Here is a 16,187-nt window from a genome sequence, read left to right as displayed (position 1 = left end):
TTCAGTTGAGTATCGTATCGATTTTATGACGATACGATAAGCACCGAACACTGACAGCATTGGGAAACACAACATGAATATTCCAACACATAGGATGCGTTTGGTAGTGGGGATAAATTATCGGTGATAAAAAAAACGTCCAGGCTTAAATGAAGTTTTTTCATGATAAAAAGTTGTTTCGTGTTTGATGGCGGGAGAAATTCAGTTCTTCGTTAATGGGTCGGCTCGAGCCGAGGGTGGGACACGCAAAGCGCTAGTCAGATTGGAGTGTGTGCCAACGAGGGGAGCTTCACCTAGACACCCCCTCCTCCTCCATTACGAAAACGACAAATTCAGCTTTTTTTCGTGACACGTTTCACGTGCTCATTGGTCAAAAAAGGCTATGGTGGGCGAATTATTTATTCTCAGTTTTCACACAAAAATAAGAAAAAAAAATAGAAGGATTTTTAAGTAATTTAGGGTCTTGCTGTGATCTCATCAGTGTCCAAACATGTAATTTCAGCAAACACTGAAAAGGCTTTCCAAACATCTAACCACTCTGGCTTTTTTCCCTTAAAGCAATCCTTTGGAACTTTCCCAATTCAAGAAGAACCCTCTATGTTCCATAATATCACAAAATTACCATCATCGCCCATCTTTTCCGTCGTTTGTCAGAGGAATCTGGACGGGGCAGTTTGGCCATTTTGTGATGTCTGGCCTTATATAGAAACGACGGGGATATGCTATTTATCGGCAAAGGAAGAGATTGGTGGAGCGATGGATACAAACCGGTGGAAGCGAATCGCCACCGAGACGGAGCTGATCTCCGGCCTCCACGACCACGTCGCCCAACTGATTCTCCAACGCCTTCCTCCGTCGCTGCTGTTCCCGGTCTGCCGCTCGTGGCGTCGCCTCCTCTACTCTCCTTCCTTCCCTTCCGATTCCTTCTATTGCCTCTACGCCCTCCTCTTCTCCACCGCCGCCAGCAGCGGAGACGGCGAGAGCGTCCTCCGGCTCGCGGTTTTCGATCCGTTGTCGTCCACATGGAGCCACCTCCCTTCTCCGCCGGTCCGGCTGCTTCTCCGCCACCCCTCCTTCCTCTGCCGCGAGCTCCCCGTCCAATCCCTCTCGCACCGCCGCCGCCTCCTCCTCATCTCCGCCACGACCGACCGCCGCTGCCTCCGCCCGGCCCTCGACCGGCCCCTCGTCTTCCACCCGGAAACGGCCACGTGGAAACCGGGCCCGACGTTCACCTCCCCCCGCCGGTGGTGCGCCTGCGGCTCCGTCTGCGGCGCCGTCTACCTCGCCAGCGGCGTATCGTCCGAGTGGTCCCCGTACGTCGCGCGATCGCTCGAGAAGTGGGACCCTTCCTCGCCGGGGGAGCCCATGTGGGAGCGGCGGGCCCCACTCTCCAACTGCAATTTCAGCAGGGAAGCAATCGAGGCCGTCGGATGGAAGACCAAGCTAAGCATGGTCAACGTCAAGGGCGGTCGCCAGAGGGAGGGCCTGGTCTACGACACCCGGGCGGACCGCTGGGAGGCCATGCCCGTGGGGATGCTCGCCGGCTGGACCGGTCCAGTCGCCTCCGATGGCGATGACGATAATGGGTCTGGGTCGATATATTGCGCCGATCAAACCAAGGGGATTCTGAAGATCTATGATGCGAATGCTGACACGTGGAAGGTCGTGATCGAGTCGGAGCATCTACTTGGAGCGAGCCAATTGGCGGTCAGAGCGGGCAAGGCTTGCGTAGTGAATAATGGTGGTGGGTCCATCAGCGTGGTGGATACCACAGCCCGGCCGGTTGGTGTCTGGGTGGTGGACCCCCCGGCTGGGTTCGGGGTCGTTGCGGTACACATACTGCCAAGGCCTGGCTAGACCAAGGTAAGCTCGCAACCGCAAGTTTTTTTTTGTTTTTTCCTTCTTTTCTCTCTCTTTTTTTTGTTCACTCTTGTGTGTAAAGTTTTGATTGGAACAGAGAATATTTTGAATTGATGTTGGGAACTTGATTGGATCCAAACGAGGCCGTGATCATCTTTACGTGTTAAGGGGAAAACAAAAGTCAATTTCAGTAGCTCTTTTCATATTCATACACAATACACGATTGACTCTCCTTGTGGTTGGCATCCTTACACAAGGCCCCATCTTCGGCGCTCATTCTCCAATCGCCTTTTGGAATGTGTTTTTTCTGGTGTCAACAAGAGTAAGAGTTAGGCTGGTTTCTCTGTTTGGGTGAAGGAGCTGTTGAGTCAACTTTTGGAGATGTCAACTGCTTTTGAATTATGATACCCACCTAATCCCAATCAATTACTTAGATTTGTTGAGCTCTTGCTTGATCCAACTTAACTCGTACATTACGAAAAACAAAAAAAAATCGTTCAACCAAAAGCATGGAATAGTATGTAATGGGAAGCTAACTTCCCTCTCTCTTCTCAACTCACTTCCCCTTTGTTTCCCTTAGGGATGGGAGTGGACCGGGGAAAAGTTGAGCCCCGCCCTGCCTCGCCCCGTTTGGACCGGGGATGAAGGCTAAAATCCATCCCCATGTGGGGATGGACTTATGCTTTCTCCTGCCCCGTCCCATCCCGTCTCAATCCCCGCCTTGCCCCCACCCTGCTCTATCTCCAATCCTTCTAAGGGATGACACTAGACCGAGGGGAAATGGGGCTCCGCCTCACCCCCGTTTGGACCGGGGATTGAGGACATGAAACGGGGATGGAGGTTAAAATCCATCCCGTGCGGGGATGGAGGCAGGGATGGAGGTTCAAATTTTGAGACGGGGCGGGGGTAGAGACCTTGTCCCCCACCCTGGTCCATTGCCATCCCTTGTTTTTCTCTTATTTTTTCTTTGTTTTTCATTTGTTTTTTCCCTCTTTTTTTTTTTTTGTCTCTTCCCTCTTGCACCTCACTCGTTTTCCCTTTGTTTCCTCATTTCCATCATGTTTTCTTTTTAGCTTCTCACATACTTCCACAATCCCTTTTAAAACTAACCCTTCTTCACGCTTCATGCTACTTTTTAACACTTGTTTCCTTGCTTCTGTTTCACACATCACTTCCCTTGTTGAGGATGGTCTCCTTCCTCTTGTGTTCTCGTCTCTCATCAGGTAACATAAAGACACATGGTTTCTCCCTGATCTTGCTCCTCAAGGACCTCTCAGGAGTGTTGACTCAACGTGGGATCTTGATGGTTCTTTATCTCTAATATGCCTTGGGCTCTTGGAGTTGATCTTCCTAGGGTTCTTGAGAGAGTCCAACGTGATGCAGATCATCTTGAGATAGTCCAAAGTGAGAGAGTTCTTGATGGAGCTGATACTCTTGAGAGAGTCCAACGTGAGTGAGCCAAATGTAACATCCTCCATCAAGTTCAATGGGGGTAGAGAGCACATTGAACTTGTGACAGACCAATTGGTAACGTAGTGAGATAAGTTTGGTAAGAACATCAGCAACTTGATCCTGGGTCGAGATATACTAAACCAACAACTCTCGTTTGGCAATCTAATCTCTCACAAAATGAAGATTGATTTTGATACGTTTGTTGTGATTGTGAAAGACTGGATGAATAGGTAAATATGATGCATCAATATTGTCACACGAGAGAGTGAGAACTTGAGAACACATCATGCCCAATTCTCTTAAAAGATATTGGAGCCAAATCAGCTCAACAGTAGCTTTGACAATAGCCCATAATTTCCACTCCATACTAGACTAGGATACTCTTAGAGATCCAAGAAATCAAACTAGAACCAAAGAAGATGGCATACCTGCTACTAGATCTGTGATCATCGTGACATCTTGCCCAATCTGCATCTAAATATGCTGCTTGGAAGGCTTCAAAAGAAAACCATAATGTAGAGTCCCCTTCAAGTACTGTAGAATGTGTTTTACAACTACCCAATGGATGTTAGATGGAGAATGCATAAATGCATAAACTGACACACACTGTTGATTGCAAAAAAAATATCTAGACGAGAGTGACATTGCAAGGCACCAACAATACTTTTGTACAAGCTTGGGTCACTAAACTTTGACCTAGAATCTGCTGAAAGCCACGTGAGTTGAGATGGGTTTTGCTCTTTCCATAGACACCTTCATAAGGAGGTTTTAGATGTATTTTTTTAAAAATAAGACTAGACCATACTGCCTGAAATTGACCTCTATTCCCAAGAAAAAGTGTAGATGACCCGATCCTTAATAGCAAATTCATCGTTGAGTTTATCGATTAACTATTGCACAAATCTGGATGAGCTACCAGTGGCAATGATATCATCAACATATAATAAAACATAGACGACCCCTTGATTTTTTTTGCAAAAATAAGGATATGTTTGTAGCACCAATAAAACCAAGAGTTTGAAGGAAAAGAGCTTAACTGAGCATACCAAACTCTACGAGCTTACTTTAGGCCGTACAGGGCTCTTTGGTGTTTGCACACAGTTAGAATGCTGTGAATTTTTTAACCGAGGAAGTTGATGCATGTACACATTAACTGACAAATATCTATGTAAAAAGGAATTTTGAATATCCAACAGTTTAACGACCCATTCCTGGTTAACTGCAAGACAAAGAATTAGTCTAATAGTAACTGGTTTTACCGAAAGTTTCAAAATAATCTATCTTTTGGTTACTAAGCAAGCCTTGTAACACTCCAAAGATCCACTTACAACCAATTTGTGGAGCTTCACTGGGGTGGGGCACTAGTGTCCACATCTTTTGATAAGTGCATTAATTTTTTTTTGCACAGCGTCATGCCAATTTTTGTCTTGGAAGACCTTTTTGAAAGAGATATTCTTGTTCTTGAAGGACAATGAGAAGAATAGTGAGAATTAGGTAGTTTATGGTTTGGAAAACATTAGGTTTTAAAGTTTTAACTTGAAAACGTGTAATCATATGATGAGTCATGGTTGGTGGAGCATTAATTTTGGGTGTGGGTTCGTGATTTTGGGTGGTAGGAGATTGATCAATGGGACGAGTTGAGGAGTCAGATGGGACATTGGTTGGACTTGGTCCACGAGAAGATAGAACATGAGAAGGACTTGGGTTTCCAATGGACTCTACAGGGACATTTCTACCAGAGGTGGTCAAAGGTGAGGAGATAACAGGGAGTTGGACGTCCGCTATTTGGGACATGAGATGGTCTTGAATTTTAAATGAAATTCAATTTTGATCAAAGATAACATGATGTGAAGTGTATATTTTTTCATATGTTAAACTAAGACAATAGTATCTATGATGTTGTGGAGTATAATCTATAAACCACATTTTTTTGATTTAAATCCAATGTATGTCTCCTATAGAGACATAAACAAGAAAAGCAAGCACATCCGAAAATTCTTAAGAAACTATAGTCAGGATCCAAATTGAACATTTTCTTCATGGGGAGATAGCATTAACAAATTTGGAGGGAATACGGTTAATAAGATACATTACAGTGATGAAAGCAAATCTCCAATATTTAGATAGAATCCCAGCGTCTGCCATCATGGACAGACCTATGTCAACAATATGCTAATGCTTTGCTTCGACAACACCATTTTGTTCATGAGTGGGAGGACAAGAGATTTTATGTTCTATGTCACACTCGATCAATTACTTATAGAGAGTTTGATACTCTCCTCTCCATTTAATGTGAATATATTTTGTCTTTCTTTTCATGAGATTTTCAACGAGCATCTTAAAATTTTTGGAAAACATTCACCACATTGAATTTATGCAATTAATGCAATAGAGCCAAGTAAGCTTAAAATAACCATCTATGAATGTAACATCCCAAACTCACCCTTGAAAATACGTGATTTTTTTTATAAAGGAACATATGTCTTTAAATGATTCTAAAAAACAAACCCATGGATCTAGGTTACATCACAAATTTATCCACCAACTAAACACCCATATCAAACCATGACTTAATTTAAAACACAATTTAATTCAAATCATCATCAACTTAGTAAACTCAAATTGTAAGTTCACAAGTTTAAAAATCAATCCCCAATATAGTTAGAATCCCAACAACAAAATCATGAACGTCGCCGCCTCTAGCAACCCAGTCCTGCCATCACGTTGCTCAGGTAAGCCTGAGCTTCAACATCTGAAAAAAAGATTTTTAAAAACATGGGTGAGAAATGAAAGTTCTCCGTACGGAATCTCATATAATCCAACAATAAGGAAAGAAATATACATTAAGGCAAACATACGATTTAAGAAAGCCTTAAAGCATAATTTACCATTAAATTGGGCTTTCAATATAAACCAATTTAATACAGGCAGCCAAAATCACATGCTACACAAACCAATGCATGCATGAATCAATGCATATTGCATGAATGACTTTTTATCTCATTATTAACCATTGCTTTTGAATGCAATTCAGTTAAGTTCTTATCATGAACAAATCATGTGAATATTACAAATAGGTTAAATCCTGTGGTTCAAGGCAATCCTCAATTATATTTTAATCACATGGTTGTATTTTATTAATTGGGTCTCGCACATGTCCCTCGATCAACGTCGGACATCTCCATCCTAGGCCAGAATATAGAGCATCCTCACCAAATGTCAGAACGACAAGGGCATCCTCACTTTAGGCCGCCATATTGACATCATCGAGCATCCTCACCCTAACCAACCACCATCAGAGTATCCTCACTCTAAACGGCCACTGTCAGAGCATCCTCACCCTAGATGGTACTATTTGGTATTCCAAGATGCTGCAGTTCACAGTCTTCTATGACTGCCATCTCAGGTTTCACAAAATCAAAAGATGGCAACCAATATATTACACTATTTAAGTTTCTTATAAGTCTTTAAATGATCAAAAGTTCTTTTCATAGGAACACATTGGATCTCAACTTCCCCATGTATCATCAATTCAAACATGTCAGTCATCATTATTAATTCAAATATGCACATCATGCATCAATCGATTGGGTCATCACCCTGCTCGATCATAACAATGTAATATTGTTCCACATATGAAACTAAATTATAAGCATTATAAATCAACATATCATCACATTTCACAATTATAATCTTAATAATAAGGCAGAAATACATAGCCTCAAAAGATAAGTGGTTCAACCATAGCCATTGCACAATCTGGGTCATTTAAACAAAACACAGACTCAAAACAAACATCTGATTCACACCAATACAATATATGAATGCATATTCTCAACAGATCCACATAAATAAAACACATATTCACATCCTTGGCTAAACCCAGATTCATAACATAACCAACCGAAACCAGATTCTTAACTAAAAAAAATATAAGTTTATCCATAACCCGTAATTTAGGTTTTATAATCATACCCAAAAAGTTATCAAATTTATATTCAAAGTCCCATATTTTACTTATTTAAGAAAAACTTTGATTCATTTGACAAGATCCCAAATTTAAATCATGTTGACAAAAATACAGATTTATATAATTTAAATCTCAGATTTAAATCATTTAATAAAAATCCAGATTTATTCAATTTAAATTAAACTTAAACTTAATTAAATTCAAATTCAACCAATTACATAAAAACTTAATTTTTTATTTAATCTAAAACTAGATTAATTAATCAAGAAAAACTTAGATTTTATTAAATCTAAGACCGGATTTAATTAAGCAAGATAAACTCAGATTTAATTAAAACTAATACCAAATTTTATAACTAATTTAAAAACTCAGATTTCCTTAAATCTAACTCTAGATTTCATGACTAAATAAAAACTCAAATTTTTATTATGAAAGGGACTCCAAAACAAATTTTTGAAAGGCAAGCTGGGGTTAGGCAGACCCCTACCAACTATACAACTATACCATTGGGTTTTGAACTTGCAACGTCCCAACACAAGGTGATATGCACTAGCTGCTCCTACCAAACAAGCAAAGCCCCTGTTGTATAGGCTGAAACAATCCTTTTTTTTAACTAGTCTGATACCCAAAGTGAACCATTCACAAACCAAACCTTAGTTCAGTCAATATCCATCGAGAACCTGTCAAATTGATCCCTTTGATCTTGATCAGTTCAAACCTAAATTTAAGTTCAATTGGACATGAACCCTCAAAACAGATTTGAGGTTCAGTCCAACTTGAACCCAAAAAACCATTTTTTTGTTCAGCCCGAGAAAACCAAACACGAACCCTCAAACAGGTGAAACACATTGGATCAAAACTCGGTACTTGAACTACCAAAGAAAATTGATACATAATCAAGAAATGCTTGCCATGATCTCTAATTACAAAGTTGCAAATGTGTGAAGCAATAATTACATCAAGACTTTGGAGAATGATAAGTCCTAATCCATGAATAACTTTGCAATAATGGAGAAAAAAAATCTGTAGGAATGGTGGTGACAATCACTGGATACAAAGAGTTTGCTCAACACTTAAACTCATTTACCATACAAGTCTCTAATAGACTTGCAAATAGATCAAATATGGGTTATCATCATGATTAACCCAACATTGTATCAGTTTTATCAAGTTGGATCCAGATATGGATCCAGCTACACCAGGTTCTAGACCCGAATTTGATATGAACTTCTATGGTATGAAATAGGTAATGTCCACTTTCTTTTCCTTCTTGCACTAAAAAAGAAAAAGTAATTGGATCATGAGTAACCTGATTATGGTCCAAATCTGATGACAAATGGTTATCCATTCCCAGATCCATATATGATTAGAACCAACCATATACAGTATTGAATCTCCTTGGGATTTGAACATGAATTAAATGTACCCGACAATGCAGACCTAAAACAGTTTGGTCCCACCAGTCCTAAGACTCAAAGAGTAACAACTAATAGCTAAGTTTGCACAGCCAAGTCTCTGATATTGATAATAGACATACATGGAAGGAAGCGTTAAATAGAGAGGAAAAAAAAGGAAACACGATCAGAAGACAAAATTAACTAATAATCACACACTTAAGCACCTTCAAACTAGCACATATGTTACAACTCAGCAATGTCAAGAGGAAAACAATTATTGTATCAGATATAAACATGGGACATAACACAAAAAATCTAATAAATACGAAATCAAATACATCAATATCTCACGCTGGGACAAGACAAAACCCTATTTCACATGAAACAGGTAATGGCATGCAGCATAACACAACTGTAGTGGTTCACATGCATACACATGAGATGAATAAGTGTCACGTACCAACCTAACTACACCAAGAGTGGGAAAGACTCACTCCCTCAACCCTCTCCAAAACTTACTTCACTTTATGCTAAAACTCCCATTAAACCCATGTAAAAAATTCAGCCAAAAGAGAGAGAACAAAAACAAACTTTGCCTTGGCAGGCTTCTTCATATCATCCCCAAGTATTAACAAAACCAAAAACATATTTTATTTATTTTAAACCTATTCTTGGATCTATCCATGCTAGCTTCCTCGCATATCGGACATGAGAGACCCGTACCTTTGTGGTTGATCGAAGGGAATTAGTCCTTTCTTCTCCTCCTTTCCTCTTCTCCCAAGAACGAAGCTCCCAAACTCTGTCTATCTCTTGCTCTTTCCTTCTCTCTACCTCTTTATTTTTCTCTTTCTTCCTTTTGCTCCCTCTCTCTCAAAATGTGTTTTTGAGATAAACAAGAAGACCATCTTTATATAGAGGGGGGTTTTCCATATGGGTTGGGAATCTTGTCCTCTATGGGACTCTCTAGGTGACTCCTCTCCTTAGGAAGTCTCTAGAAAAGTCAACCTATTAATTTAAGAAGCTTTAAAATTAAGCCATTCCTAATTAGCATCTAACTTAAGCAAAATTTTTAATTAATTTATAATTTAAAATAATTTCTAAATATGAACTATGGATTATATCTAACGGGTCCATGATCCAACATAGGATCCAACATAATATGCTAATCCATTTAATTAATTAAATACTCTCAAATAAATCAATTATTAATAAATTCACATTAAAATGATCATTAATTTAATTTAAATAAATTTTTGAATTTTCAAAAAATGTTGAGTGTTACAATTTTCTCCCCAATCAGTGTGAATATATTTTATCTTTCTTCTCACAAGATTTTCAATGAGCATCTTACAAGTTTTTAAAACATTCACCACATTGAATTTATGCTTAATACGATAGAGCCAAGTAAGATTAAAATAACCATCTATGAATGTAACATAATACCTAGCACCATTATTTTCAGGTCACTAGAGAAGGGCCCCACGCATGAGAATAAATTATATCTAAAGCACCATAACAAGTGTTCAAAAGGTAAATTGTGACTTTTCTATTTCAAACATGCTTCACACACATTATTATCAAAAGGTTTTTCATGCAATCGCTTGAGAGCTTGATTATTCTTATATTTATAGACATACATGTCCTGAAGAAGAGGGTTTTCATGGTTATACGTTTTTGTAGGATTGGAGGTGTCATTTTCCTTGTTGAGGATGGTTTTCTTTCTCTTCTCATTAGGTAACATAGGGACACATGGTTTCTCCTTGATCTTGCTCCTCAAAGACTCTTGAGAGTCTTGACTCAACATGGGATCTTGATAGGCTTTTGATCTTTGAACTACCTTAGGGTCTTGGAGTTTTGATCTTTGATCTAACTGGGATTCTTGAAAGAGTGGAACATGAGAGAGTCCAACGTGGGAGTACCCAATGTATCCAATGTGTGCTCTAACACAAACATGGTTCAATAGTTTACCTCTTAGACGGGCCCCACAAAATTTTCAGAGTCATTCACCTTGTAGATGAACAACATCTAAAGCACAAAAAATGAACGGCTGAAAAACAAAGAAAAAATGGTGGTTTATGTGACTTGAATACGGCTGCAGATACATGGGATACAACCATTTTTATGAAGTTTTCACTATGATTAGTATACAAGGGGACACAATAAGAAATTGAGTACCAATGTGAAACAGATGGTGTTAGGGTTGTCATTCATCTCATGAATGAATGCCTTCCAAACCACCTCTGAGCACAACTCTGACCTAATGCTGTCTCATTTTCTTTCTAGTTATAGTAGCATTTAGGGTGGGTTTGCATAGTGCGTGCCCCACCGCCAGAACATAAATGTTGGGGTCGCTTTCTTCGCCGAAAGCAACCCCTCAACAGCAGCACCTGCGGTGCCCTCTTCCATGGCACACAAACGTACCCTTATTGGGAAAATAAGAAAAAACGGAAAGCTGCTTTTGCTTTTTTTATGGCCCAGCATTTAACATTTTAACATGACAAGTTTGCATTCAAACTTTTTTTTTTTTTTTTGAAAGGCAAGCTGCGGTTAGACAGACCCCTACCAGATATCTCTTAAGCCCCATGATTCGAACCTGAGCCTTCAGCTTGGCACGATTGTGTTGACTGCACAACCAAACATATGTTTTGATGTAGGTGATTTTCAAATTCTAGGATAAGTTTTCAGAAAAATTAAAAAAAAAATGCACCCATGTTTTGATAAATTTTAAAAGTGCACCTAAAATTTTGTTGTGGTGAATGGCAAAAGGCTTGTAGGCAGCTTGGACACTACATTTATAGCAAATCTTGAACTTGACCATTACTAATTTATTTATCACTTTTTTTCTGTCTACTCTTTAAAGTTCGAACTCTCTTTTTCTATAATTTGAACCAATTTGTTGTGGCATGTAAACAGATGATGATCAAAAGATCAGCGAATTTTAAGAAAAATCAAAAGCAACAAAAGCTAAACATTAAATTTGTGCTGACCTAATTCATCAACCTCCAAAACCTGGGTTGGCATATAAAAAAAAAACAAGAGTTATTTTATTTGTTCGAGGGGTTAGTTTAAAGTAGTTTACTTTTTTGTTCGATGTAGTAAAACTTTAGTGTTCTTTTGCAAATTTCCAATTATTGGGTGTATTTCTAAAGTATGCCAAAATGTTGGCTCTTAAAAATTAATCTCCATTGAACAAATTTCTTTATTTATTTCATATTTGCCTGAAGAAACCTCACTCAGGATCTGCGACATAGCCGCGCTGGCTTTGCCTGCTGTACTTACAATTACTGTTCTATCAGCGTAAAACTCCATGGGCTTACCCATTGCCTTGAGGGAGTTGCCAAATTTCCATTATACTTGGTATATTAGCCTGTCTATTTGGTTTAGGTTTAGTAGTTAATCCGAGTACTTTGGCAAGGAACTCAGTAACCAAAGAATATCATTCTTTCTTTCCAATTTTATGATCTGCTTGGGAGCTGGTAGCTAGGGTGGGAGTTGTGGATTTGAGTTTAAGTTGTGGTTGAACTGCTATGATGGTGGTTGTTTGGGAGAATGACGTTGAGAAAGTAATTTACGCAAATGAAAACAAAGGTGAACGAACTCTTTTTTTTTTTTTTTTACTATCAAAATTAGATTTAGTAAGCATTTCTTAGATGTGATAGCTGCTAGTTTCAAGAATCGATGACAGCCACTTTTCCAGATGCATAACTACTTTTGACCCCGTCTCAAAAAAAAATGATGAATTTTTGGAAGAAAAGATAAAACTGCCACAAAATCCATCCCACTAAAGCAAGAACATGGTAATTGCTCATCCAAATTTGTAAGAGTGTTAACGGGTCGAGTTTGGTTTAAGATCCAGGTAGAATCAGACTTGGACCCTGTTTTCGGGTATGATATCGGGTTTGAACCCAGATTTAATCGAGTCCACTATAAAAATCATACCCGGACCTCATAAGAACTACATGAACCAGACCCGATCCATACCCGGTAAAACCATATTTTTTATTATTTTTACATTGAAAAATTACAGGCCTTGATCAGAACTCGGGTCAGGTCCAGGTCTGGTATAAAATTTCACAAACTATACCTGGGTTCATGTATTAATTAGACTTTCTGGTCCAGACCCAAGTTATAATCGGGTCTTATTATTTATCACCATACCCGGACCATATAGGGTTTGGGTTGGGTTGGGTTCTGGTAAACCTGACCCGTTAACACCCCTACAAATTTGTATTTGACATGACGCTAATTGTCGTTGGCTTGCATCACGAGGAAGCCACCTATCCTGTTGTGCACAATTATGATGAAAAACCTTTGTCCTTGGCCCCAGCTTGACAGTTCATGTTTGGAAAGAGAACACTTAGCTAAGTCAAGCCCAAATGTGATTCATGCATGGATAAAAATGGAAGTGTCAACGGATCGGGCATGGCGCAAACCCGAACCTTACACTATAGGGTTTGGTCACAAAGAAGAGGGCTCGATTAATTATCAGGGTTGGACCCATGAAGTTTTGATTATTAAATGAGTCAGGTATGGTTTAATAAATGTTATACCCAACCCTGGTCCTACCCAAGTTTTGATTAAGATTTGAAAATTTTCAATGTAAAAAATTTAAAAGATATTATTTTACTGAATATGGACCGGGTTTTGGTTTATATAATTCTTGTTGGATCCAAGTATGTTTTTTTTTTTATGAAAAATCTCATCAGACCTGAATCTGGATATGATATGATATCACTTAGTTGGATTCTAGTTTGGACTCATCCATTTTAGTGGGGGTCTGATCCAGTGGCGGAGCCACGGTGGACACGTGCTCACCCTGGCCCGAACCCTGACCCATGGGCAGTGCCCACCCTCGGCATCTCATTTGTACAAGTTTTCGGTGCCTTAGTCTAATCTTTTTTTTTTTTGTTTTTTTTTTAAGCTGACTTGTGGTTTTGAAGCCATCAATTTCTTTTCTCAAATAGAAACAATTTTCTATGTCATGAGTGACTTGAAAAAATAAGACCTGTAATCTGGTCTCACCTGCGAAGTTGTCGTCCAGTGTCTTGTACTGTTGGACGGTATTCATTAGGGAACTTGGCATTTTTCACTACTTTTATTATATTTGAGATCAAAAGTTAAGTCTTCAAAAATATGTTGCAAGTTGCAACGTGTCTGCTAATGGACTCTCTCGTCGAAAAGTACATGAAGTTCTTTCATTTTGAAAAGTGCTCATAAATTTTGTACAGAACTTAGAGTTAGAAAACAATTAAAATTAAAAAAAAATAAATGCCATGTGCACACAGTGACAAACCTCACGAGATCGTGAAAATATCACAAGAAATTACTTGAAATTTAAAAATGATAATTTCTCATGATATTTTTCATCAAAAACATAAATATTAAAACATGATATTTTATGTTTTTATTGCTATTTATCATTAAAAATCATATGTTTTTTTATTTAAAGTGTTCATAAATTTATGTTTTTTTATTGGCTATTTGAGTTGGCTTTTCTTTTCTGTTCACTGTGTATTTGTGCCCACCTGGCTTTGCCACTGGTCTGATCTGCTCACACGGTTGAATAAAAAGTTGAAAATTAGTTTTGGCAAAGATTGTATGACAATGATCCAATATTTGCTCAATGACTTGTGATGAGATGTTTTTTTTACCTTTATGCTTTAGGGTATGTTTGCATGCTGCAGAAAACTGAGGGTTTCACAAAAATGTGCAGTGTTCCATGCATTTTCCCAGGACCTACCAAGGCGATGCAAATGGCAGAATCTCATTTCATGCCGGAATTAGGAGGCCCTCAAAATCAACATGAGGTTGGAATATAGATTAGATTCAACTTGATGTAACCCGATTTAACATGAAACGCATCGTGGGATGGCATGAGAATTACAAGGCAGTTATTGCAACTGCTCATGCATGATAACCACTCATAGGTAACCATCCACTATAGCCTCACACTACGAGCTTCTGTCACAAGTCTACAAGAAGAAGAGGTCTGGTTGCTTGATGAGAATAACCAAAAAGGTGTCCTCTTTTTCTCATTTTGGATTCAGGTCCATTGACTTGACGGTTTTGTGGGCATCGATAGGTTGAGGAGAACGATGAGCACACATGCACGCAAGTTTCATCTATGGTGTCTATGAGTATGTATTCCTGCTTTTACATTTTGATTTTATTTTGATGAACGCCAATAATAGGTTATGAGCCCACACCTCGCACTTCGCTGCGTATGTGTGCGTGTCGGCGTTCTTGCCACACTCGCTAAAATTTTGTTTTCCCGCATAGACCCCCTCTTGCTCATATTGGCTGTTTTCTATCGGTGTTTGGCCGCCAGCGACCATCGGTGCGGACGACAGTATGGCCGATCGCAGGGGCTCCACGCTGTCGCCTGCAGCGGGACAATGGGTGGTTTCCCATTTTTGCAGATCGTTGCCAAAATTGATCCGCTGTCGCCAGCAACATCCACGATCGGCTGTCGGCCTTGTTTCTACAGTATTCCGGCCTCTGCGTAGACGCTGGAGTTCGGCGTTAGACACCGTCGTCGATGACATCTGGGTCTAGATGCTGGAGGCAGCCAACGGTCGGCTATAGACGAGAAACGACTTCTTGTTTTTGCAGTCTTCTGGCCACTACAACTGTCGAAAGATGGAGGTGGCCTACAACGTCTGGTTGTCGTCGGCTGCAATGGTCGCCACCGACGGTGGACAAATATACAAAAAGGGGGAAAATATGGATTTTTGGATTTTGCAGGCTTCCAGCCTTTGGAACCACCGACCATCGTCGTCAGCGGCTTTGGCCGGCCGCCGATGGGGACGATAGCCCTTATGATGCTTGTTTAAAAAATAAAAAACACTTTTACCTTTCCTCTAGCCGGCGCCGCTGGGGAGGACTCGCCGACAGCATAATATCATTGTGGGATAGCCTTCGCCAGCGGAATCACCGGTGCTGGTGGCCGCTTGAAGTCTGTCACGTTCGTAGGGGCGACGTGCGTCTAAGCCTTTAGGTTTTTTAAACCAAAAAAGCATTCGTTTTTTTTGTTTTATCGAGTAACTATTCCAGGCTGGTCAGGTCTGGACGCAAACCTGACCCGGTGAGTGGCCTGATCCAAACCGATCCGTGTGGATCGGGTATTGGATCTGTTCACAGGGCAGACCGGATCCAAACCCAATCCATTATGGATCGGGTGGATCGAGTATGGACCCATTGTATGGGTCAGACCCATACCCGAAGGATTGGATCTGACCCAGACCCATTTATGGTTCTAAGTCTAAGTCTGATTCAGACCGATCGGACCTTGATCCAATTAGGTTCTGAGTCTGGGTCAGACCTGGATAGACTGGACGAGGATCTGGATCAGACCCGAGTCTTGTTTGGACCAGGTCAGGATCTCGATCGATTTAAGGATCGAATCCAACCTGGGTCTTGTATGAATTGGATCTGGATCAAGATCAAGTTATGGTCTGGATCTGACCCAAGTCCTATTTGGACTGAGTGCAGGTTTGGACCAGGTCAGG

General features: G+C 40.0%; 1 protein-coding gene across 1 annotated transcript; it reads left to right on the top strand.

Moving 5' to 3' along the window:
- The first annotated feature begins 542 nt into the window (after positions 1-542).
- KUF1 (KAR-UP F-box 1) lies at positions 543-1,999 on the top strand. Its single transcript, XM_089984697.1, has one exon. It carries the CDS (start codon positions 598-600, stop codon positions 1,855-1,857), a length of 1,260 nt encoding a protein of 419 aa, XP_089840823.1. The 5' UTR covers positions 543-597; the 3' UTR covers positions 1,858-1,999.
- Positions 2,000-16,187: the final 14,188 nt, after the last annotated feature.

The sequence above is a fragment of the Nuphar pumila genome, chromosome 13 (assembly GCF_984573655.1).
Source record: "Nuphar pumila chromosome 13, dmNupPumi1.hap1.1, whole genome shotgun sequence".
NCBI lineage: Eukaryota > Viridiplantae > Streptophyta > Magnoliopsida > Nymphaeales > Nymphaeaceae > Nuphar > Nuphar pumila.
The sequence above is the reverse complement of the archived record's forward strand: the minus strand, read 5'-3'. Positions and strand labels throughout refer to the sequence as shown.

Excerpts from the sequence above, each read along its gene's own strand:
- KUF1 (XM_089984697.1), top strand. The coding sequence starts at position 598 with ATGTTCCATAATATCACAAAATTACCATCATCGCCCATCTTTTCCGTC.